Raw genomic sequence first — 25,052 nt, forward strand, 5'->3', positions numbered from 1 at the left:
AATGTGTATGAAAAAAATGTCAGCATCATGTACTTTTGTACAGGTAAATGCTTAAAGAAAATGTTAAAGTAAAACCTACTGCCAGGCTGGACAGGGCTTTGAGCATCCTGGTCTGGTGGAAGGTGTCCCTGCTCATGGCAAAGGGTTGGAGCTGGATGAGCTTTAAGGTACTGTCCAACCCAAGAAATTCTGTGATTCTTTTGTGAATAGAAAGTTTTCATAAGGTCAGCATTTGTGTCAGTGAATCTTGCTAGCAATGCATGTGCTACTAGCATGGTTCAGCTTAGAAACCTACTTTCTCATGTAGTACATTTTTATTTTTCATGTGTCCTAAGTTTTATGTTTTTTCTGGCTATGTAAGTGTGTTCAAAAAGACCCAAAACCACCTTACCTTTAAATTTGCCTTGTAAAAAACAACTTAATTCGGCTTTATTACATCCATAATGTTTTACATACAGAACACTATTACGAATTTTTGGTCTGGAAGTTGTCCGTAGTAATGATGCAAACAATTAGATTTCAGTCAACGTACAACAGAAATCTGTTGCTGATACAGCGCTGAACTGCACAGAAGTCTGTTCTCTACAACATAAGGGCAAAGATGTGCTGACTCTGAATTGAGGTTTGGGTATTCTCTAAATGGTAGTTATTACTGTCAAAGGTGTGAAAGTGATAGACGCAGAAGCTTTTTGTAAAAAAATGAAGGATTTTTGTTCATTATTTAGGCTTGTGCCTTAGTCTGGCATGCTGACAATATGACATTGCTATGCTCTAAGCAGGTGAAATGGAAAATACATCCCCTGTTAGTGCATCTTGGGCACAGAAGTTAGTCTAGAAGCCTAAAGCCTAAAATGTTGTATCCCTTACAGACAGGCTTTTGTTAGCTCATAACGTGTGGAGGTTACACTGCTCTCAAAGGCTCCTCACAGCTCCACTGTCTCCTCTTGCCATGTTAATGAAAACAAAGCAAAAGCAGCAGTGTTCCCAATTTTTAAAATTATTTGGTGACTTCTATAAAAGTTTCCCATGATGTCATGATTCCTGGCATAAAGTGTTCCATTTTTCCCTTAAGCAGAGTGACTGCCCCCTCATCCCAGGGGATGAAAGAGGATAGGGGAAGCCTCCCTTATAGCAGGCAGCAGGGAGGGCTGTGGGTTTTGCTGTTAGGGTTTTTTTTGGCATCTGTTTACAATTTAATTTTGAACTTAAAGCATATCTCACATGTGCAGTGGAGTAGGTAGCAGCTACCTATAAACTTAATGTCCAAAAGGCAAGAAGAGAAGGTAAACCATTATTTGGTTGGGCTGGCTTTTTTCCATTAGACAGGTGCTATACAGAGATGAATCTGTAGAAGCTTGAAAATTTTGGGATTTTGTTTTGCTTCTCCCTCCTTTTTCTGCCATTTAAAGTTGGAAATCATTAGCACTTTTGGCATGTTCCTGATGTAGCTTGATATTTAGATCATGTTTCTTTATTTTCTGCATTTTTGCTTTTGCACAGGCCAGACATTGTATTTTCAGTTTGCTTCCACTGATTACAACATCATGTTAATGTAGATGACTCATTTCAAAACATAAAATAAGATCTGTGGATCATTAACTTGCATTTAATGGTAGGAGGTCTGAGGACTGGGATTGGTAACTTGGTAGTGTTGTTGCTGTCAATTTTGTTAGAATTGCACCAAAATTAACAAAATCTTTAAAAAAACTGTTGCTCCCACAGCTTCCTTGTTATTCCGGCCTTTGTATTAAATCTGGTCCTGTAAGTTCTAACAGAATCGGAAACTGAAATGTTAAAAGTAGGCATGTATTTGTAGTCATCTGCTTTGCAGATTTACATCAGTAAATCGTTACCGAAAGTGTCCATTCAGTGTTTCTTACAGTTGAACTAGGAAGACCTGTGTCTTCCGGACTAGACCTTTGTAGACTTCACAACTTTGATTTTTGTAAGGCTTCTCTCTCTCCCTGCTTTGGCTCGTTAAGTTTTGAAGTGATTTTTGTCTGCTTAACATTTTTAGTTATGTCCTAGCGCAACTATGTCTGTTAGTTCTTGGGCTCATGTTCTCTTTTGTTTCCTCAATTTCTTGAGTTGTGGTTGGGATTTCATACTTGTACTTTGTTACTGTAGCTGGCGCTGTTTTGTTGGGTTGGGGGTTTTTGTTGCGTTTTTTGTTGGTTGATTGGTTGGGTTGGGGTTTGTGGGTTTTTTTGTTAATAATGTTTAATTTCTTTCTTAGCTTAAGCTATGGAGGAGGACATTCATCACATTCAGAAGCAGAACTTCACAGACAAACATACACAGCTTCTCATCAGCTTCCTGGATACTCTGCTACACATCATTCTACTGGTAACTGTCCATTTAATGAGTTTACAGCTTAAATAGCTAAAGGAAAAAAAACAACAAACCTATTACATAATTTAGGTTCACGTTGCTGAATTTTATAATCAGAGGGATTTTGTCATGCAGGTGGTAGCAGGTAGTATTAGAAGAGCTGAGTTTGTAGTAGGAAGTTAACAGTCAGTTTTTAGCTTTTATCAAAATGTCATAAGTAGAAAGGAAATATAAGGGGAGGGGGCTGTGTTTATGAACTTAATGTTGGTTCTTAAAAAAACTACATTTATTCTTTAAAATACAGCTTTTCAGGTTTTGGCCTACACATAAGGGCCAAATATTAAGTATGCCTTGAAGCTAGCTGCAGAAATCACACTTATTCTTTTAGAGTAAAGCAAACAGCAAAGCTAATGCAAGTTTGAGCACACTGTTGCTACTGTTTACCTGTGCAAACTAAGCCGTAGTGCTGGGGGAAAGTTAAAGTTTAGATATAATAGGAGCTTAGGCTGTGTTACATCTGCATCAGGATCTGTTGGTGATCCTGATTATAGCCTTTCTGCATGTCAGGAGAAGACAGGGCATGACCACTTCATGATCGCTTTGCAGCCCAGTTTCTAAGGAATGATATTTGAGCTTGTGCTGGCTGGAATCTGCAGTCTCTTGGCCAAGTCCTTGGTCAGGATGATGGAGGGTCAGAACTGCAGGGAATGTTCCAGGGTGCAGACCCTACAGTCTTTCATAATGTCTGTTACTAAAAACTGGTTCTCTCCAGTGCTTCCCTCTGAGCCTCCTGCCACTGAAAGGTGTCAGCAACAGGGAACCACAAAGGTGTTCACTGGAACGGGGAATGCAGCCAAAACCCCTTTTCTTGTGCTAGTCACAGAAAAAAACTCCAGACTGCAGAGGACTCCAAACTGCAAGACTCCAAAGAGCAAGAACTGGGGGGAAAGGTGAACAGAGAAGCTGAACCTATTTCAGAAGAAATTTTGAATGTTTAAATAGTTTGTATGAAAAAAATAGAATGATGGAGAATTTTATCAGTGTACCGAAATATTGGTTTTAAGAATGATATTTGGCATGCATTTAATAGATTTTAAAATGTATATTCAAGTTCTAGTTTACAGTTGCAACACTATGGAACAGTCAAAACTGAAAAATCAATGTACTTTAATAATGCTGCTAATGTTTCATAGATTACTTTTACTGAATGATGAATGTATATGCTTGCTATTTGATTGAGCTTCTTGTAAGTTCATCTAAATTGTCTGTTCTGTTTCATTTCCCTCCACTCTTATCTAGGTCTTTCAGGAATATTTGATACCACCAGTATGCACAGTGCTGGAAGTAACAATAAGGAAACTTCTTCAGTTATGAATTTTCTCTCTGCTATTGAGTCTCGTACTGCTCAGGCAGTCTCTTCAGGATCTACCCTTTTACCACAGTTCAGGGCTCCTTCCTGGCAGACAGGTGAAAATTTTCTCTTGAAATAGAATTTGTCATTGTTACCTTGAATGTTGGGGAGAATTTGAAGCAATAATACCCTCACTTAACTGAAAAGGCTACACGTCTTCTACCTCTTTTCCATCTCAGTATTTAAATATCTCAAAATCGATGAAATTACATTACCAGAAGGATTCTATTAGAGGAAGAATTACATGAGCAGAAGTTCTAATTGTTTAGAAGGGTTTTGGATGTATAGGATATTATTTTGTCGAAAGAGTCAAATATATTCTCCAACTTTGGGATTACTCTTGCTAACACCGTAAGCACATGTAGTAGGCTACCTGTACACCTGACCAGGACTTTCATTCTCAAAGTGTTCCCCTGTCATAGTTGTTGTTCTGTGATATTTGTACTAGAAGTCTGTGGATAACTTTAGCCCCTTTGTACACAGAAGTAATGAGCAAGATGTTCTCAAAAACAAGGTCTGAGATGCATGTTGCACAGAAATAGCTGATCTAATTTACAAATAAACAAACATGCCATCTTTATTGGCAGGCTGACTGCCTTCTGCAAACCTCCCCATCTGTGAAGCCTTCTGTGCAAAGCAGGAAACATTGCATATTTTGAGCTTGCTGTGGACAGCCACAGTAAGACAAGTGTTGCTACTGCATCTCTGGGTAGCTTCTAGGTATGGTTAACATTATGCAGTGATTTCACAGCTGTGCAGTGAGTCAGATCTAGTCACTCATCTGACAGAAAAGGTTTGGGTGGGTTTTCTTTTGGTGGGATGGGTTTCTGTCATATCATCAAGCTGATCTCTGTCCTGGTGCAGCTGTGTGATTGCTGGTTCTGATTTAGGGAGGAGGCATAAGGTAGGAAGAGGGAAGAGTTGAACAGTCCTTTTGTTGGCAGTTTGTACTTGATCTGTTCAGTGTAACATGCAGCTGCATTCTGTGAAGAGCTACTCAAAGGTGAGAAGAGAGAATGTGGCTTTTTATTCACCATGGCCAGAAACATATGTGTGGGAGCACAGATGAAGATGCACACTGTTAGTCTGTCAAAAAAAATCTTACTATAGATCAGTGGTGTTTAGAGTAGCGATGACCTATCCTCACAGCAGATTATCAGCTGGGAAGAAATCTTTTTTCTCTTCGTCCTAGCATGTTTTCTCCATTGCAGCCTGCCTAACAGTGAATTGTGAAGAATGGGGAGACATGCTGTGGGTCGGGTTTGATGTTGATACCTGTGATTGAGAGACTTCTCAGTACTCAGTACTAAGAACTCATCAGTAAGCCCATTTTCAATATTATAGTTCTCTGAGATTTCTGTTGTCCTTTAATACTTTTGTTGCTTTTCTGTATCCCTCGGTCTCCCCAAGTGTCTTTTGAGAGCTTTGTCTTCTACAGACTTTTTTGATGAGGAAAGGCAAGTGCTCTTTGCTCTTCAAGGTGACCTTTCTTCAGAAGGGCTTTTCACTTTGTTTTTTTTCTCCAAACTCTGCAACTGCTGATTTTGGGGAGAAAAGAGGAGCAGCATGTTTGTTATATTGTCCTATCAAGTCTTCCTCTGGTATTTTTATCAGTGTTCTGATTTCTTAGAGTAGTGTGGGGGTGTCTGGGCACACAACTTACTACCTTTGCCATACCTTTTGTCTGCTCCTTTACACAAGTAAAATATAAACCCAGCAGTTCTGCTGTGATGATGCTTCTGTGACTGGCCCATGTCTGGTTCAAAAAATCACCTGCGTAGTAGGAAGGGCTTTAATTTATAGAAGGGAAAAATACAAGTTAGATGAGAAATTAACATCTGCAGTTACAACAGGTGTAAATATTTCCCCTTCTTTGATGCTTCTGGATGCCCCTACTGCTGTGTTCCTAGTAGGGATCAGTAAAAGAGAACCCAGTTGTACATAATGTTGAAGTTTTTTAGAGCAGGGAAAAAAAGGTATTAAAACACTGCTTAGGCTTTCTTACTCAGAAAGACCTTATTGTTAACTTATGAAAAATACCTTGGTGTTCTCTCAGTCTCACATCTCTTCATATCAGTTTGTCTTGAACAAAAACTTTCTTTTGCAGTTTCATCTGAAACTTCCAAAGCAACGTATGATTATGTTGCAGTCAGTTTAAGAGGACTGAATACATTTTAAAATCAATTTTTTTTCCTGAAGTGTTTGTCTCAAACCCACCTTTTATTTACTGTGAGTTTTTTTATTTTTTCTTAAATTATACAAAACTAAAAGCTGTTTTAAATGTCTAAGAAGAACTAAAAAAGGTCAAATTAAACCAGTAACTTTCACTTTATTTTCTGATTTGCATACCCTTTGCAAGAAGTTTAAGTCTTCCTGAGAATAAACTTACCTTCACTTCCGTTCACAGACTTTGGAAATAGCACACAGACTTCACCAGTACCTGTAAGTTACAGGGTGAAAAGCACTGGACAGTATGGATCACTGCAAGGGAAAACTTGCAAGGGCATTTCTCACTCCTCTTGCAATTGGAGTAGTATGTGCTGTAGAGAAATATTATTTAAGGCAGGATATCATACTAGTATTCAGATACAAACAAGTAATATTATACCTTTCAGTTAGATACTTGCTGTTGCACTGTGCAGATAATTGCTGTCTGCGAATATTTTGGAAAGCATACAAATCATATTTATTCTTTTTATTGAAAGTCAAAGCCCTCTTTTAAGGAACACATTACAAAGTGTGGCTGTTAGCTATTTCACTGTAAGCTCCAAAATGTTTCCATAAAGTGAGGTATGAAAGTATTGGTGAGGGTGGATGCAGGAGATGGAATTGTTCCTTTAACTGTGTATGTATTACAATTGGTGAGGTGTAATTTTGCCTTTTACTGTATATTAAAGGTGAGCAGGGCTTTTTATAAGTTGTCCTCTACTACAAACTTCTTTCTAAACTGAAAGAAAAAGTAATAAAGAGCTTTCAGTTTCAAAGAAGAATTCATCTGGTACAATTTTTTTATCCACAGTTTTTGTCATAAGGATACGATATTTTTTTCCCCTTGCCAATTCACTGTGGGTACAGAATTTGGAATTCTTAGAAAACCCTGCACTTCCAGTTTGACCCACAGTAAGGGCCTCCCTTTTATATGTTTTCATTTAAAAGGGGTGGTGATTCTAATGAAGGGTACATCTGTAAATGCTGTAAAATCTTACAGTCAAATGAGTTATAGAAATGCAGAGTGTTGCAACTTGTAAAACTCCCTTATGCTCTTTTTATTCTTGTTTTTTGTTGTTTTTTTTTCCAGGTATGCATTCTTCAACAGCCACAGAACTTTTTGTTACTGGAGCTTTGCCAACCTCTGGAACATTTCCACCAACATCTGCTTTATCAGCATATCAGCATCCCAACACTTTCAGTAGTAGAAACTTTGCTACTACCCCTTCTCTTACTCTTCAAGATACTACTTTCAGTGCTACATCTAATGGTCTCTTAACTACCCATGATCCTTTATTGCAGATTAAAACATCACAAGGCACTGTTCCAACTGCTGTGACATTTGAGCGCCTAGGCAGTTCTGTTTTAAGTACCAGTATACCACCTCAGTCATCAACATATCGTTCTGCTCAAGAATCTGCACCCCATCTCTTGCAACCTCAATTTAGTTTGTTGCCTTCAACCCTTGGAGGAGCTCAGCAGGTTTCTCAGGCATATAGCACATCTGTCTTTACTGGTTCCACTGCTTCTATTGATCGAGCACTTCAGCGCGAATGTAGTGTTATTAAACACCATCAGCGGCCTTCAAGTACTCAGTCTGTTCAGGCTCAACTGACTGTTTCACAGCATTCCTTACACAGCTATTTAACAAGTACAGGTGGAGTTAATTTTCAGGATACATCTAGGCACTCAGCATTATCTTGCAGCCCAGTTGGAGATGTTACTCAGGTGAGCAATGGAGGACTACAGCAGAAGACTTCTCAAGTCACAGTGGAACTTGCTCAGTCGTACACATCTGCAATTCCATCACCTGGTTTTCCATCTGCTTCCACAACAAAAGTGAAAAACTGTTCCATGAAGCAGCCTCCAAGGTCAGCAAAGACCCCCAAGCCTCAGAGTGTAGCTCCCACTGTGCAGACACAAAGCTATGCTACAACTGCACAAAACCAGAGTTCTGTCATTACAGGCCAAGCACAGATCTATTCTACAGCACAGCTCCCAAGCCTCTTGTCAGTCAGCCAGTCCCAAAACTATGTTTCATCCCCAACTCAGAGTGTGCCACCTGTCAGTCACTCACAGGATTTCTCATCCAGCAAGGCTGAGAAGCTCCCCTCACTGTATAAAACATTGACTTTTTCTGGGCAATCACAAGCTATTACTTCTGATAGTCAAACTCTCAGTTACCCCTCAGAGGAACAGGTATTGACTTCAGTTCCAAATGAGAATTACTCTGGGCAAACGAGGGAACTTTCTTCAGTCAGCCAATCTCAGAGCTACTCTTCTAGTCACACTCAGGGTTTATCTCCAGTTAGCCAATCCCAAGTTAGTTTTTCATCTCAGTCACAAGTTTTATCAGCTGTTAGTCCTTCAGAAAGCTATTCTTCAGGGCAGTCTTTAACACTGACATCGCCTTCCCTTTCCTTTAATGCCTCTCCTCGGATACAAGCTCTTCCAGCCTCGAGTCCTAACCAGAGCTATATTTCTTTACATTCTTCTCAGAATTCTCAATCACAGGAATCCTCCTCTCCACAGTCTCAGAAGTTTTTGCCATCTGTCCAGTCTCCTCCTTTTGCATCCCCAGCTCATTCACAGACACTGCAGAACAGCAGGCCTTCCTCAGAAACAAAGTCATATGTTAAAAGGAAGTCTGACTCTAATTTGTATGCCTCATCAAAACGAGAGGAGGAATTATCAATGCAGGATATGCAGGCATTGCAACAGCAAGCTACTCTTGAGTCTTCCACTCAAAGGCTAACTGATGAGGAAATCAATGCTCAGGATACATCCTATAGGGTCTCAAAAGCAGATGACAGATACTCTCAAAGTGTCATCAGAAGTAACTCTCGTCTTGAGGATCAAGTTGTGGGACTTACTCTTCAAGGAACAAAAAAAGATGAAAGAATGGTCAATTCTGTGGAACAGCTTTCCCAGCATATTGGCCATATCACTAGTCTAAGCCATGATATGAAGAAGACAGCTAATTTAATGCACACGACACAAGTAACTGTGAGCACTAAAGAACTAAACCAGCAACATTCTCTTATGCATAAGGTACATGAAAGTAAAGCTCAAGAACAGCAAGGCCAAGTCATCAGCACACCATCGCAGGTTCAGTCTCATGCTTTAAGGCATGGTCATCAGCTGTGCTTGCCCAGTACACAGGTACTGCTGGAGTCAGCCTGTGACTTGCAGGTTCTTCACCAGTCAATACTTCAGTCAGGTTTAGGACAAACAAAGGCATCACCACAAGTGCAAAGAATACAGAGTCCTCAACAGGTGCCACATCCATTCCTTCAGATGGATGGTCATATTATTCAAAGTAACGGGGGTCATTCGCAGCAGCAGCTTCATACTCAGAATTCAGAAGTCATGAAAATGGACATTTCTGAGCCCTCAAAGACACTACAGCAGCATTTGACAACAAAAGATCATTTTACTCAGACAAATCAACATGATTCAAAAAACCAGTTTGTTTCTCTCAGTTCAATATGTTTCCCAGAATCTATACTTCTCAGTGATGAGAGGAATATATTATCCAATGTAGATGACATCTTAGCAGCAACAGCAGCAGCCTGTGGAGTAGCACCGTCTGACTTTGCCAAATCAAATTCTAATGATGGGGAAATCCAGTCTGTTGAAAATCGTGAGGAGTCTAAACCACAGTTTCGATCAGTGGATGTAAGACACGTGTCTTCTGGTTTCAGTGCCTCACCTACAGTAGTTGGAAAGCCAACAAGCATTAGTAATATTTCCTTGAATGGAAGCCAAATTACTATAAATCTTACACCAGTGTCAACAATACAGACAAAAACTGTGAACTTTGATCAGCAACACATTGAAACTTCAGATCAAAATGTAGCAACAAGAATGACCTCTCCCACCCTTGGCCCTGGTCAAGAAGAGCAGGAGCAAGGGGCTGTTCCAGTTAAGAAACAATGTAGCATCAGTCATGAATCTGAAGAAGATAATGATGCTTCAGCTGATGGTACACTGAATGCAAGAGACACAGAATTTGTTTCAAGTGGTAGGAGCCTAAGTGGAGAAAGTGCTGCTTCAGAGAATGACTTTAATATGGGTGGTGATGATGGTACTGTGGCAGGTAACCAGTCAAAGGTTTCGTTGCAGCCACTCTCTGTGCCCCACAGTGGAGATGGAACCATTAACAGAACTGAAGAAGAATGCCAAGATCTATCTCAAGGGAACCTTCAAAAGAAAAAAAACAAAGGAAAAATCCAAACCAGAAATGCTGCGGAAGATGACAGTGCAATTCAGAAACAGCTAAAAAGAAGTGGACAGTGCAAACGACAGAATTCGAGAGGAAGTGACTCGTGTTTCACATATTCTTCTGCTGTTTCTGAAAGTTGTTATGATACTTACCAGCATCAGGAAAGAATGAGGCAAAAAATCAAAGAAGTTGAAGAAAAACAGCCTGAAGTCAAAACAGGATTTATTGCATCTTTTTTAGACTTCCTAAAATCTGGGCCGAGGCAGCAGTTTTCAGCTCCAGCCGTCCGAATGCCAAACAGGACGAGGCGACCTGTTAACCAGGTAGTTCGTGCCCCATGCCTTCAGCCCTCTGCAAAGCCTCAGCCAGCAGCAGCAGCACCTGTAGCTGCTGAAGGTAGTGATGAAAGTCCAACCAAAAATACTGATGAAGAACTTAAGAAAAATTTAGAAGCATTGGCTTCATTTTCTTCTGATGAAGATGATTCTGTGGGGGGTAACCACGATCTTCAGAAGAGCATCTCTACTGCATTGTCAGCCCTGGATGATACATCTGATAGAAAGAACAAATCAGGTAAAACAAGTGCACATGTTGAAGGAGATTCCTGTAGTTGATGGTGAAAAAATAAGGAATAATTTTAGCTACCTTCAGCTGAGGTAAAGGTTTTGATTTGGTTTAGTTTTAATCCCAGCCATAATAAAGAGTTATGTTCAGAAGGTGCACTGACTATGAACCAAACTAGTGTTTTATACTATTAGAAAATCTGTAGATAAACTTTTTAATGCTACTTAAGTAGGACTCTTCTAATGCCAGAAAGTTATTTTAGCTGAGAATTGGAATAATGTGTCTGTTTTCTTCTTTGGCTTAGAATGCTAAATATGATTTTCACCTGGAAACCTCAGCAAATCATCATGTCAGATGTCTAAAAAAATCTGTTAAAAGAAATTAAAAGTCTAGCAAAAGAGCATATTAAGAATTGCCATCAGCAGAAGTTTAAATTCTTCCTAGAGAAATACGCACTTTCAATACAGGTGCACAGAGTATGTTTATGAAAAAGTATTTTTTTTTCTCTTTTTAGATGAGAGGGGGAGATTTTTTTTCTCTAGGGGTGACATGATTTACTGAAAAATACATAGTACAATTGAACTTAAATTGTAATAGTCAGACTTAAAATACTGAGAGAAGATTGTGGAATACATAATACATGATGTATTAAACAATACTTCATCTTAATTACTGTTCTCTTCTGAGGATATTTCTGTTAAGTTCAAGCATTTTGGAAAGGCCATTACAGAAGATGAAGTTCCTCATACGCCTTTCCACTGAATATGTATTTTAAACAAATAAGCAGTGACTTTTTTTTTCCAGAAAGCCAAAATGTGGACCGTGCCATCCTGTGAGCCTCTTGCTGAAGTCTGTCAATTTTAATAAGCCATGCTCTGTGTTCAGCTTCTGAAGGAAGTATTTCAAAGGGGTTTTGTTGATGGCCCTTTCCATGAGTGTTTTATTTGCAGTATTTTCCTTTTACAATGTTATTATGACTTCTTTATTGTTCATAAAGATTTAATATTTATACCACTGATATTTGAATTCACTTTACTGTTTTGTTGTGTACGAGACTACATAGTACAAGGTGCTTGGTAATGACTTCTTTCTTACTTGCTGGGCTTTTGCAGGTTTTCTAGTAATTTTTCTGGCTGGTTTTTTTCTTTACACAACTATGGAAAGACAAACAGTAAGATGTAGTCTGTTGGTAGCATTAGGTAGTATATGTCCATTTATCTGCTGTTTTGATGACACTGTAATTACACTTGGAGCTAATAATGCTGTGTCTAATTAAAGCTGTCATAGCTTTCACTGAAAAAAGACATATAACCTATTTGCAATAATGGTATAGGATATATGCAGAATAATGTATTTCTTGCCTTAGCAATTTTGCTGAGTTGATTCAATTAATCTTCATGTATCTGGAATAACTTTTGTATTGACACATTGATATTTAAATCATTTGGTTTGCATCACTTTTATTAAAATGTCACGTTATCTTTTTTCTGTTTTTTTTTAAGTGATAAAGCCAGCAGTTAACAGTGACTGTACAACAACAACCTTAGGTTTGAAACAGTTTCCTAAGTGATATTAGTAGTTATGCTGTAGCCAATACAGCTTGATGTCTTTTAGATCAGCAATTCAGTGTTAAAACTAATATGCATAAAAGAGCATAAAGTAATATCTAAAAAGGTTTCTTGTTTTTTTCAGGTGGGAAAGATTAATAATTTTGAAAGGTGGGAGTTTCTTTTGGCTCTTTGGCATAGAGGAGGAGAATGTTCTTTCCCTTCTTTGTTCTGTATCATCATTTCTCATTTTTCATATCTGTTAATATTAAAAATTACTGGAATGTTGCCAAAGTTTTTAACCTCAAACTTCCAGTTACAATATCACAGGATTAAAAATTAAAAATGTCCAGAAGCCAGACAGCAAATGTTTTCATATTTCATGTGTATTTATCTTTCCTTAATCCAGTTTAAAAAAACTCTTATCAGCAGACTGGAAACAAAATTTAGTGTTGTAACCTTTGCTGTTGTATTTGCTTACTCGCACAAAGCACAACAGTATTTCTTGTTGATCATATCTACAACTATCAAATTGGTTTTGAAAGCTGTTCATCTTTGTTATTTCTAGATGCTAACAGGTGTAGCAGTTGAATACAGAGAAACACTAGCCACAATATTTTGGGTTTGGTTTAATTTTAGTTGTAGCCAAGATGATTCTTCTGTTTTAACTCTTAGAAGAGGTGTTTTTAATACGTGTTGTAACAGAAATGAAGAAAAATATTCTAGTCCCCATTTTTTGCCAATCCTTGATAATTTGTTTAATTAGAATTTTGATTTTTGTCTTCAGAAGCTGAAAAAGTGGCAGTTGTTCCTGCTGCTGCTGCCACCACCACTGCTGCTGTGATCAAGCAGGAACTGCAGACAACTGCTCCTGTATTCAGTGCGCAGGAGAAAACGAATCCAGCTGACCCCTTAAAAGTAGCCCAACAGGATGCTGTGACTTCAGACCAATTGGCAAAAATACAGGCGACTGTTGCAATAGAAGGATGTACTGATGAGGAGAATACGGACAGTGGAGGAGAGGGCATGTACAGAGAACGTGATGAATTTGTAGTGAAGATTGAAGATATAGAGACACTAAAGGTAACCTGAATACTTGCTGGGGAGAGGTGGGGGAAATCATTAGAAATCCTGCATATGAATTTAGTTTCAACAAACTACCAAAAGGTAAAAGTCTGCAGATCAGTTTTCTGTTTCAATTCTAATATGCCGTGGTTGCTTCCAGGATGCCTTAAAGGTGTCTTTCTAGTGCAGGTTATGAATATGTTTTGTATGTACATGACCTATTTAATTCTACATACATAATAAAGTAGATTTATGTGCAGGTAACCTCTGTTAGGACTTGGATTTACCTTTTTATTATTGAAAGGCATTTTTTTTTTCACAGGCTGTTGGCAGCCTGTGATTTATTTATTAAGGTAGTAGTAGGTTTCTAAGTGTAAGTTGTTGAGTACATTACTTTTGGACTTGTGCAAAAGATCTTGGAATTGTCTTTTCTCCTTTTCTGTTGTTTTTTTTGGTGGTTTTTTTTGTTTGTTTTTTTTTCCAAAAGAGGTTCTGCTTACTGTTCCAGTAAGGAGTTTCTACCATAAGCAACAGTACAGCTCTTCACACGAGTTTACAGGAACACTTCTTGTGTTCTTGATTTCTTGTTTGGTTTTGTTGCTTCTCCATGTTAAATTCTTCATGTTTACCTTTCATTTTGTTGCTATCATAGCCATTCTTACCATTAATTTCTAATACTTCTGATTGCTTGTCTATGTATTCATCCTCTTGAGCAGAAGTTTTAAATGAATTCACATAGCTTTGTTGCCTGCAATAACTGATACTAGTTTTCAAGTGTTCCCTTGTCACTTACAAAAATAATTAAGGTATGCTGTTACATGCAGTTCGCATTATACTATCTTGATGCAAATGGCACATAGTGACTATGGGTTTGGAATTTTGAATGAGTTATTTTAATTTCATCCCTGTGTAACTTGCTGAAAAAATATAATGCGCAACACAGTTCAGGGAGAAAAATAAAAATGCTTCTTAGCAATAATTTTATGTTCTTACAGGTTGCTTTGCAAACAGGAAAAGAGCCTCCAGCTATTTGGAAAGTACAGAAGGCTTTATTGCAAAAGTTTGTTCCTGAAGTCCGAGATAGTCAGAGAGAGTTTGCTGCTACTAACAGTGTGAGTCTTAAAAATTCCTTGTTAAGCCTCATGGGAACTGATTTCCTTGATTTAAGTCTAGGAAAAAAGATAGAATGTGATTCTGACATACATTCTTAGGAAGCATCCTTGAAGGGGAGGAGGGAGAAAGGTTTCTTGATTTCCTTCTACTCTAAAATTCACTCTAAGTATATGAATGGGCAGAATTTTTGTTTTCCAGCATGGGTTCTTTAGTGTCGTTCAGCCTGCATAAAGGAGCAAGTTTACATAACCAGAATAAAGTCAGTGGAAGCAGGCTTTGTGAACCACAGTGGGAAAGGATTCAGATAGGATACAGTTTCAGCAGGCAGCCCTTTGCCGTACAGATAATTCTTTAGGGATAACACATGGGGAGAATTAAATAAATGGAAAAAATGAAGCCCAAAGTATGTCTTGCCTTATTTTCCTTATTTTCTTCCTTTAGATGTGGAAATCCATTGGAGAATTTCTCTTTAATTGGAAATGCTGTAGGATGGCTCATTCTTGTAAAGAAATTGGTTTTAAACTGACTTTGTCTTTAGTATTTACGTTTTTATTTGTTTAAACTGAACAATTTTACTTAACAAAAAACAGTTGCTTTTTTTTTTTTTAGTATCTTGGATATTTTGGGGATGCAAAAACAAAATATAGAAGAGTGTATGTGAAGTTCATTGAAAACTCGAACAAAAAGGAGTATGTCAGAGTATGTTCAAAAAAACCACGAAGCAAATCTGTACAGTCAGCAAGGTATTTTCTTTTTTTCTTTGTCATTTTGCCATACTGCTTTCATATGAAGAACACACCTATTTTAATAAGTAAGACTGTAACTCAGGGTTATGTTAATTCACCTTCAGGTTAGAAACTGAAAACTGTCTGGTTTGCTTTAAGAAATGAGATATAAATTACTGTCATATTAAGACCTTCCTACCTTGAATCTGTGGATTGCAATAAATTTTGGAGGTGTTGGGCTCCTGATGCTATTTCTTTCTGTCAGCTTTTGCCTCAGTATCAACATAGAAGCCTGCAGGTGTAATGATTTTAAATGTGTGTTGTTTTCTCCTATCCCGTGGACTTTGCAAGTTAGTTAAATTTTTCTGGATTGTTTTAATGATAATCCTGTACCAGTATACTACAAGTACTTCTCAATCCTGGAAAGTTAATTTAAAAACAGAAGTCAATTGTTGAAGTTGGTTGTTGCAAGTGTGCTTTTCCCTCTTCTGTACTGTCAGCACACTGGCGGTATTTACTTTTCTCATTGCCCATGCCCTACCCCAGAAAGCCTTATAACTTTGAGTGATGACCAGAAGAGTCTCTCACACAGTTATTTTGGGTAGCTCTGAGATTTCCAGTCACCTCCCTTCTGATAAGGTTATCACTGTCATTCACTAGCTAAGGGGTTTTCTGTTGAATTTTGTGTTGACCTTTGATTGTACTTTTGGAACAGGTTGCAGATTCTGTATTGAAGAACTCTGTCATTTATTGCTTAGCTTATGTTATCTTCTCACAACTTCAGATGATATCTGAACATTTTCTCTATGGATTTTCAGTAATTTAATGCAGATTGTTTTCTTTATCAGACACTAGTAAACAATAATAAAAAACCACAGTGTTCTTTATTCAAGGAATGACTGGCATTTTCAGGTAGTGGAGAATAATTCTTACGCATTATATAAAAAATAAAGTAGTATAGTATGTATGACCTCATTTCTAGTTACATGTTCTAGTTAAATGAAATAAGTATATATAATCCATGGAGAAAATAATTGTGGCTACATAAGATTTTAGCTATTTTATTAATATCAAAATTTGTGTGGTAATTATTTTCATAGAGATAATCTTTATGATATTGCAGGACTATTCATTGCAAACCTAACAGTAGCACCAACAAAACCCCTGATCCACCAACACCAAAACCAGCAGCAGCAAAGGTCTCTTCTGTGAAACCCAAAGCTAAACAGCCAAAGGTAAAGGCTGAACCACCACCAAAGAAAAGGAAAAAGTGGAAAGAAGAATTTTCATCTTCCCAATCTGATTCTTCACCTGAGGCCCAGAGCGATGAGGATGGTGAGAGAGATACTGTTGTTAGCAACTAGGGCCATTTGAACTTACTAGAAAAGTATGTTGCTCAATCTTGCAATTTTTTCTTTGCTAGCATCAGAAGCCAAAAAAAAAAAAAAGGAAGAAATATCTGACTGCCACACAAAATTGATTTCTTAAAACTTTTCATTTGTTTGAGCATGAGCAAATGTGTGCAGCTGAAGTTATCTCAAACGTAGTTTACCAGTTGGGTAAATATTTTCTTACTACATGCTTTCTCAGATGGGTACAGTTGAAGTCTGATTTTCAAATACATCTCAAGAATCAGATTCCTAGTTGATTTTTCCACTACAACTCCATGACATGTCTAAAAGAACATTTTCCACTACAACTCCATGTCTGCATGCAGATGTGGGCAGAATTCAGATGTTACTGTTGTTGTTTCAAGACCCAAGGAGAAAAAGGAGTTACTTTTTGGCTCTTTCACTGCTTGTCCAAACGCCAGCTGTTCAAATGTAGGCTGATGAGCACAATTGCTCTTAAGACATTCATGATGTCTTGGAACAGTGAGTTATGATGTTTGCAGTAATTCTCTGGAACAGAGAGAAATTTTTGTAGGGTGTTTATAGAGATTATCTATGATAGCAGATATACAGTGCATTTTGCAGGGTTTTTTTGTTTATTTTCTCTATGTCTGAAATTAAGTTGTGTAGTACTCATGTTTTGTACTGCTGCATTTGCAAAGCATGGTGGCTTTGATGACTTCAACTAAGGATAAGCTTGGGTTAGTGTACCTGAACAGTGCTTCTGCTGAGGACAGCACCTTTAAAATACTGGTTTTTCAAGCAAACCTGCCCAAATAACCATTAATATGTACAAGTGTCCATATTTAACATTTCCAGTTATGTGATGATAGTCATGCATAGAAATGTTGCTATCTGAGAAAGTCTTAACAGCCCTGCTAGCTAAATTCCTGTAAAATACTGGTGTCATATATTAGAGACTAAGAAAAGCTCCAGAATGTTCAATAGTACTGAGGACTGCTCCATGTGCATATGTAAAATTGCTGTCTATGGAAAAAAAAAAAAGAAAAAAAAAACCACAAAACACCCACAAACTGACCAAAAGTTTCCTCAGAATAAGTACAAATGTGCCTTCATTGCTTCCCTGGTAAAATTTGTTTTATGTGGTTGTTGTGAGTTGGACAATTAGGTGGGATTGACTTCGATGGTATGCAGGCTCCTAGGTGACATGAGTGCTTTTGAATGGTTTTCTGTTGGACTGCTTCAAGTTTTGTGGTTTTAGGAGGTACTTCCATTGACATGAAACCTGCACTTAGGGAACTTTGCCTGACTGAAGTTAGTTATTATCTCTTTTCTCCAGGCATTCATCTACAATAATACAAAAATGTTACAAATTCCCTAAAATATTACAGTCTAAGTGCTGATGGTTATAAGTAATTATATGTGTATCTACAAAAAATTACACCATTTATACCAGATTTGGGGTTTGTACCTAGTTTTGGCATGTAAGTTAGTTGAATATTATTTCTGGTTGTACTGAGTTTTAATCTCTGGGATACCAGTAGGGGTCACTTGTGTTTTGAGAAACCTTCAGTTTTGAAAAATACAAATACTTGAAGGATATCAAATGAAAATAGTCTTTATATTCCAATTAATTTTCAGAGCTTGTACCTCCAGCTCCCCTCGTTACTCGGTTTCTGAACACAAGAGCTATGAAAGAGACTTTTAAGAGCTACATGGAGTTGCTTGTTAGCATTGCCTTGGATCCAGACACAATGCAAGCCTTGGAAAAGAGCAATGGTACAGTATGTTTAACATTTGTATGTTTTAATTATATTTTAAGGTTATTAATTGGTGAAACAAATGTGTTTTAAAAAAATAAATAAAAACCCCACCAAACGTTTAGCTACATCCGCGCATCTGAAGAACACTTTACACAAATCACTTGTGTGTGCATATATATATATATTTGAACTACCTCTTTGAATAATCTAAGCAATTTGGAAAGACTGTTTTGTCTGCCTTGTTAACATACAGCTTGAGCTGTGAATGTCAGAGCTGAGCTCTTTGTTCCTGCTCTTACTAAATTTTAAAATCTTTGCAGCCATTATTTCAAGTTACTGTTTCAAGTGTGCATTTGCTTTCTTATGAAGAAACATCCTGATAAGTAGTTCTCATTGTTGCTATTATTAAAAATTCTGCATTTCAAACTCTGAAACTTTAAAGTTCAGATCAAAACTAATTATATTTCACATTTTGTTTGGGGAGAAAATGTTTGCACTTATTCACTGTGGTCTTATTTACTGTAGTGGACTCCAAGATACAAGTCAAAACTCTTACTTCTCAAAACTTAGTGAGACACTCATGTATAAAGGTCCAAAAGGAGAAATCATTTCACATACTCTTTAGTTGCAGGCTGATGTTTTGTACTGTTCTGTTTGCCTGTATTTAGAAAACTACTTTCTATTATCTCCTTTCCTGATTTGCTCTGGTTGTGCATCGGTACACACTTACCTCAAGGTTTCATACCCATGTGTATATCAGTAGGCTGACTAAAAGCAGAGAAATTGACATTATAAAATAAAGATTCCATACTGAACTGTAAACTCACTCATGGCCACATGCCTTGTGTTCAAATGTATAGCATAAAATTATAGTGGTTTATCAGATAACTTCTATTAGTAAGTGCTTTCCTCAATTTCTTTTGTTATAAATGCCAACAGGGTCATCACTCGTAATATGGAATAGCAAATGTCAAACCACATACTTGTCTTTACAGAACTGCCAGTTGTATTACAGACGAGAGGATTATCTAGCACATGGTTTGAAATTGTCTCAAGATTTGTGCTCTGTATTGCTCTGTCTTATTTTTTTTCCTTTCAACAGAGAAAAGTCAGAGGAGGATTGCAGACAGCAATTAAACTGCATAATATCTAGACCACCAGGCTAATAAAAAACTCATGTTTGAAATCAGTTTATGTGAAAATTGCATTATTTTTTTTTACTTCCATATTTTATGTTGATGGGTTGAAGCATAGATTGTATAGGAATCTCATTACTGTATTTTTCTCAATCAACTGCTGACACTTCTTTTTTGTGTCTTTCAGATGAGCTACTTTTGCCTCACATGAGAAAAATTGATGGTATGCTGAATGATAATAGGAAAAGACTGCTTTCCAAATTACGCTTGGATCATACATTCAAGGTATTCTTTTTTAAATTCTAGGATTTTTGAGTAATGTTGTCAGTAAAGTATGTATTGGGTGAATACCATGCAGGCATGACTTAAAACCCTGAAGGCAAATTCGTAACAGAAGTGAATAAGGATTTGGAAGAGATGCTATCAATTCCATGCTTGTGTGTGGCATTTGGAGAACATTTTGTGATGGAAGAGTATATACTGCAAAGTTAAAGTTCTAGTCTTAATCCCCATGCTTTCTGGTTCATTCTCAAGCATTTTTTCTGTTACGCTTCTCAAGTTTGCCAAAAGGAAAATCTGTTTCCTGTCCTAAAGCTTTTGGTCAAGTGATTGTATTGTCTAAAAATCTTAATAAACTTTTACATGAAACAGCTATGCTGTGGAGCAGATGTCTGAACTTCTTTGAAGTAGAAAACATGATCAGAGTAGTTTAAAAGTGGGACAGAGGGACTTGAGAACAACTTGTTTGTGTGCTCTTTGATGTATCTTCAGCATAGAAGGTTGGGAAAAGTATGGATAACAAGCCCATACTACAGCAATTTTGACATGAAAATAAAAACCAGGTCTGAATGTGGGCACGGAAGGAAGCAGCCCTACTGTCTCAGTAGAGAGAAGGTAAACAGGAGGATAAATAAGCACTGTGGTTCCTCCCATCTACCCTCCAAAAATGCAGATTTCCAAAGTGCAGTGAAGTGAATTAAGGTTATTTTCGCCTGTGTTGGAGAACTAGTTGTTGATGTCTGTGATAAGACTGGTTATTTCTTCTTATAACAGTTTTGAGACCAACCACAGTAAAGCAGACCTGTCTGTAAACACCATCAGACCAAATTTGCTTTCATCTGTCTTTCACCATTCCCTTTACATCCGCACTGCAGACAAACTTGCAAAACTAGTTGTCTCTCTGTATTACTCTGTACTTATTTTTGAGGAGGAATGTAATAGCAGACTTGATTGTTCTGTTTCAGAGATCTTTTTCTCCACAGACCATTCCTGATAAGTTTTGTGGGATGCTGTGATCTTGTTTCAGAGATGAGAACATCATCCACCAGTGAAACAGCTTCAATTCACACTCTTTTAACTCATTTCTTGTAGGTAATGCTGTTTTCCCAGTTTTAGGGAAAAAGCTCATAGGATCTTCTATAATACTGACATATAATTGTAGTTGCTTATTCAGTTGGAGTTCATAACTTATAATAGCTTTGCTGTGTGTGCACTTAGCAGCAGATTATGTATCATAGCTCTTAAATTTGCTGGAAGCCTGTATTTCTCTGTATGATCTGCAAGAAGTTAGTGGAGTTTGGAATGTGAGAAAGGCATCTGCTTATGATGTAAACTGCTAGATAAAGCCTTCTGTGTTTGCTTCCTGGTATGATAGTACCAACTTGTGCCATCCTTGTGCCAGTATTTTGGATAAGAACTGGCCAAAGCCCTTGACAGTGAAAGTCAACCCTGAGGAAGGCTATTACAGCAGCTAGAAAAACTAATTTAAACCTGTGGAAGTTGATGTTCCCGTTTGAGAGCATTGAGATGAATATTGTATATGCACAGGTTAGCTAGTCAAGGTTACTGCTACCACTGTGCAACTGTCTCTCTGCCAGCTGATTCTGTACCATTTTACTAGAGAGGGTTTTTTTATAAAGTGGAAAATGGCTGATGTATGTGAAGTGGTAAGAAATTATAGGCAGGGGAGGTTACTGACTTCTACTACTGCTTGTTAAAAGAAAATATAAAAATTTAATCCACTTCATGTTTTAATCAAATGGTTCAAATTAGTTCCTTAGGCTGCAGCACTAGTATGTTTTTGTGTATCTGATTTTTTTTCTCATACTGGGGTATAACACAAAGATAGATACGTTCATTGAACTTGGAATTTTTTTCAATACCAAATTACATAGCATAACAGCTGTTTCAAAGCAGCCACTAACATAATGCTATATTTGTACAACAAAGTTGTATTCAAATTTACTTATGCAAATAACATAGAAATGAAGCTGGTTATGAGTTAATATGTCTTAAAAACTTGTGCTTTTTTGAGTCAGCCATGTACTTAACTGTGCATAAGCTTTTCTACCTTACAAATATGATAAGATGCAATTAAGTTGTATTTTGCAAAAGCTGGGACAAAACCTATGAAGATATTTAGGCATCCGATCCCTGCTACAGTTGGTAGGCTTCCCATGCCTGACTAGGCATGAGAAGTACTTGGGCATCTCCAAGTAATGTGGCCTTATCGATTCTTGGATAGAAATGGAATGGGAAGCATTCTAAAAGGTGAAAAATGCCTAGTGCAGCCTTTTTGGTTTGCTCTTTCTAATGAAGGAATCACGGATGATAATCTGAGATGCAATAAAAGGATTTTCTTAGTTTTGAAGAATTACAGTAGTCAGGAACAGGTGGTCCTGCTTTTCAAAGTGTGTATGGTTGCTTGAGCTGATAAAGACCACTTATAGGCTCTTTGTGGAAGAATAAATTATTTCATAATAGGCTGCAGCCAGACTTTTCAAAGAAACACAGCCAGTTTATCAGCAGTCTGGGTGGTTTGGCCATTCTTGAATTTTTCAAAATTCTTTTTCTTTATATGCTCTGTTTAAAGAATGCTTTGGAAAATTTTCCTGAACTGACAGTGATCACTCGGGATTCTAAGACAAAAACTGGAGGAACATCTGTGTCTAAGATCAAAATGAATGGTAAAGCTTACAACAAGAAAACACTGAGGGCTTCTAAATCAGCCACTAAGTTAGCACCGGTGAGTGTTCAGAGGGTTTATTGCTGCCACCATCTGTCTTCTAATCAAAACAGCATTTACATGTAAAGTACTACTTCGTGACTTGTTTTTTTTTTTGGTAGATCTATGAAAATATAAAGTATTTGAGTGAGGTGCTTTTTCTATAAGGGAATGTTAAAAAACATTTTAACAGTATATTAAATCATGGGTTTAACTCATCTGTGAAATAGAATTATTTTCCAGGAATAATAAAATATTTCAGAATTATTCCCCTATTTAATGTCTATGTTTAGACCTAAATGCTCTTGTCCTGTATATTTATACAAGGGAGGGGAGGATTCTTTACAGAAGAAAATGTCCATCATATATCTGTCTTGGAAAATAATGTGAATTTATCTAAATAACTGTTCTTTTTGCAGGAGTTTACAGTAGATCCAGAAAAAATACAGTTGTATTCTTTGTATCACTCACTCCATCATTATAAATATCACATATATCTAACATGTAAAGAAGAGGTAAGTCTTGTCCTCTTTGAGATACTTTCACGCATTTGAGGGAATTGGGTCCAACTAGAGGAGCTGTTGTCTTCTTGTAAAGAGTATGGATTCTGGTCTCCTATTTTAATTAATTCTTTCTGGCAAAGGAAGGGGTATGTTGAGCACATCTATTGCCCCTGATGGGCACTGCTGCTCAGAGCATTAAGAGATGAGGCTTACAAGGTTTGTGTGAAATCAGTTTCCCTTGGGGATAGGTAAGCATTCTTCACTGTTATCCAAAGGAAACGAAACTGAATTTTATTGGTGTGTGTAACTCCTCAGATTTAGAAGCTACTTTTTGTCTTAGAATGCCCACTCCTTTGTTATTTTCTGAAAATCCTTGGTGGAAGTATTCTGGGTAGCAGAAATATGAGAATTGAGCTCTGATTCAGTTGTTAAGAAATGCTTTGGGGGGGCATTTCCCACGTTTTTAAAGTTTTAAGGGCTTTCTTCCGAAGAAGGTTTGTATTTAACTGCAGAGTATTACAAAAATGAAAATTCTGAATTGCTGGCAGCCTAACGTGTGTGTGTGTATGCATCTCTCTTTCCCTCCTTCTCATTTTTAAATAGATTTCTTCTGTGCAGAAGAAGAGTGCAGACCTAGGACAGGAAGAGATTGTGCAGCTCTGCATGAAAAATATAAAGTGGGTGGAGGATCTTTTTGAAAAGTTTGGTGAACTTCTGAACCGTGTCCAGCAGAAATGCTCCTAACAGAAATGTATCCCAAGCCTCACGTTTTTCTAGAGCACTAACCCAATGGAACAGAAAACTCGGAGAGAGGCTCTGATTTCTTCTGCAAGGCCAGACTGTGTTCTCGCTCATAGCCTTTTTTATTTCTCTTTACGGAACATTGTGCCTTGGCTCTTGCTAAGGAAAAGTGATGCTGCCAAGGAAATCAGTCCTTTGGAGATGGAACTAAATGCAAACCTAACCACATTTTTAACCTGAAGAATTATTTTCTATTTTGTAAAGTATTGGATAACTTAGTTTTATTTTCAGAAATGGTTTTGACAAGTGATAAAGCATGCACTACATATATTTTTTCTTTATTGCTAAAAAGTTAACAACTCTTAGAATACTACAGATTTTTCCATCCCTGACTAAGCAACAGAAAAATCAGTGTTGGGGTGAACTAATTTTTACATGTCTGGCCACCAAATTTAGAGTTTTGTACATTTTATGAACAGAGCCGGAATGACATCAGCTTCTGCATTACGTACATTGCCATCATGAAATACAGAAATGTCATTATGCTTTATGGACTCCTTTTACTATTGTCATGTTCAGGAGACTGAACATGGAGTTGGTGCAATCCTATGACTGCTTTTTGTGTCAAATTATATTGTAATGAAAGACAATGACCTTAACTATTTTCCCTGTTTTGAACAAAAAGAATATTTTCCTTTATACTGTGTTGTGGATTTTTGTTGGCTTTTTTTTTTTTCTTTTGGGAAAAAAATCTCAATTGTACATTTTATCTCACTAATAGTTGTATTTTTCACAGAGGAAATATTGTGGTTAAAATTGTTACATGTATCTTTGTAATACACTTTCCATTGTTTTCAGTAAATCCTATTCATTTATATGTTGATTTCATATTGTAAACTATATATCTTGAGGTAACCCTTTTGTTTATACAGGTTTGCTTCAGTGTTAACCAGAATAATGCATTCTAGACTAGTTTTGCTTTAAGTGTAGTTGTGTTAGACACTGCAGTTATTTTCTGATACGTGAAAATAAATTTCTTACTAAACTAGCACTTGATTAACTGAGAGTTTAAATGAAGAGCTACTACACTTTATCTTCATCAACAAAGATTGATGATTGACTAGACTGTATGCAGTGTTAAACACAGCTTACATTATTATCTGTAGAAGTGGCAGTTGCAGAGCTGTTCTCTTTTTGGTGCCTTTCAACTCTCCAGACATCTTTGTAGCTTTTTCTCTCCCCTCCAGTTTTTAACAGTAGTGCCACTAGTCACACTCAGACAATGAATGTAATGGGCTCTGGTCAGGAGAACATTTTCCTTAAATTTGCCAACAGAATGCCTTACTGAGTCATTCAGAATGGAT

At 37.2% G+C, this 25,052-nt stretch overlaps 1 protein-coding gene across 2 annotated transcripts in view; it reads left to right on the forward strand.

Annotated features, from left to right (window-relative positions):
• Positions 1-24,736, forward strand: part of QSER1 (glutamine and serine rich 1) — a 38,636-nt gene extending 13,900 nt beyond the window's left edge. The window contains exons 2-13 of one of the 2 annotated variants that reach the window (XM_061356593.1): positions 2,237-2,346; positions 3,631-3,798; positions 7,041-10,748; positions 13,074-13,369; positions 14,347-14,463; positions 15,074-15,207; positions 16,313-16,524; positions 18,183-18,320; positions 19,628-19,725; positions 22,313-22,465; positions 22,864-22,959; positions 23,551-24,736. In XM_061356593.1, the coding sequence (XP_061212577.1) occupies positions 2,237-2,346; positions 3,631-3,798; positions 7,041-10,748; positions 13,074-13,369; positions 14,347-14,463; positions 15,074-15,207; positions 16,313-16,524; positions 18,183-18,320; positions 19,628-19,725; positions 22,313-22,465; positions 22,864-22,959; positions 23,551-23,691 (5,371 nt within the window). In that variant the 3' untranslated portion in view covers positions 23,692-24,736. The remainder of the gene's footprint in view (positions 1-2,236; positions 2,347-3,630; positions 3,799-7,040; positions 10,749-13,073; positions 13,370-14,346; positions 14,464-15,073; positions 15,208-16,312; positions 16,525-18,182; positions 18,321-19,627; positions 19,726-22,312; positions 22,466-22,863; positions 22,960-23,550) is intronic. The other variant, XM_061356594.1, reaches the window with a different exon arrangement.
• The last annotated feature ends 316 nt before the right edge of the window (positions 24,737-25,052 follow it).

Source organism: Neopsephotus bourkii, unplaced genomic scaffold (assembly GCF_033783945.1).
Source record: "Neopsephotus bourkii isolate Nb327-2 ecotype Australia unplaced genomic scaffold, CSIRO-AGI_Nbou_v1 NB_860, whole genome shotgun sequence".
Taxonomy (NCBI): Eukaryota; Metazoa; Chordata; class Aves; order Psittaciformes; family Psittacidae; genus Neopsephotus; species Neopsephotus bourkii.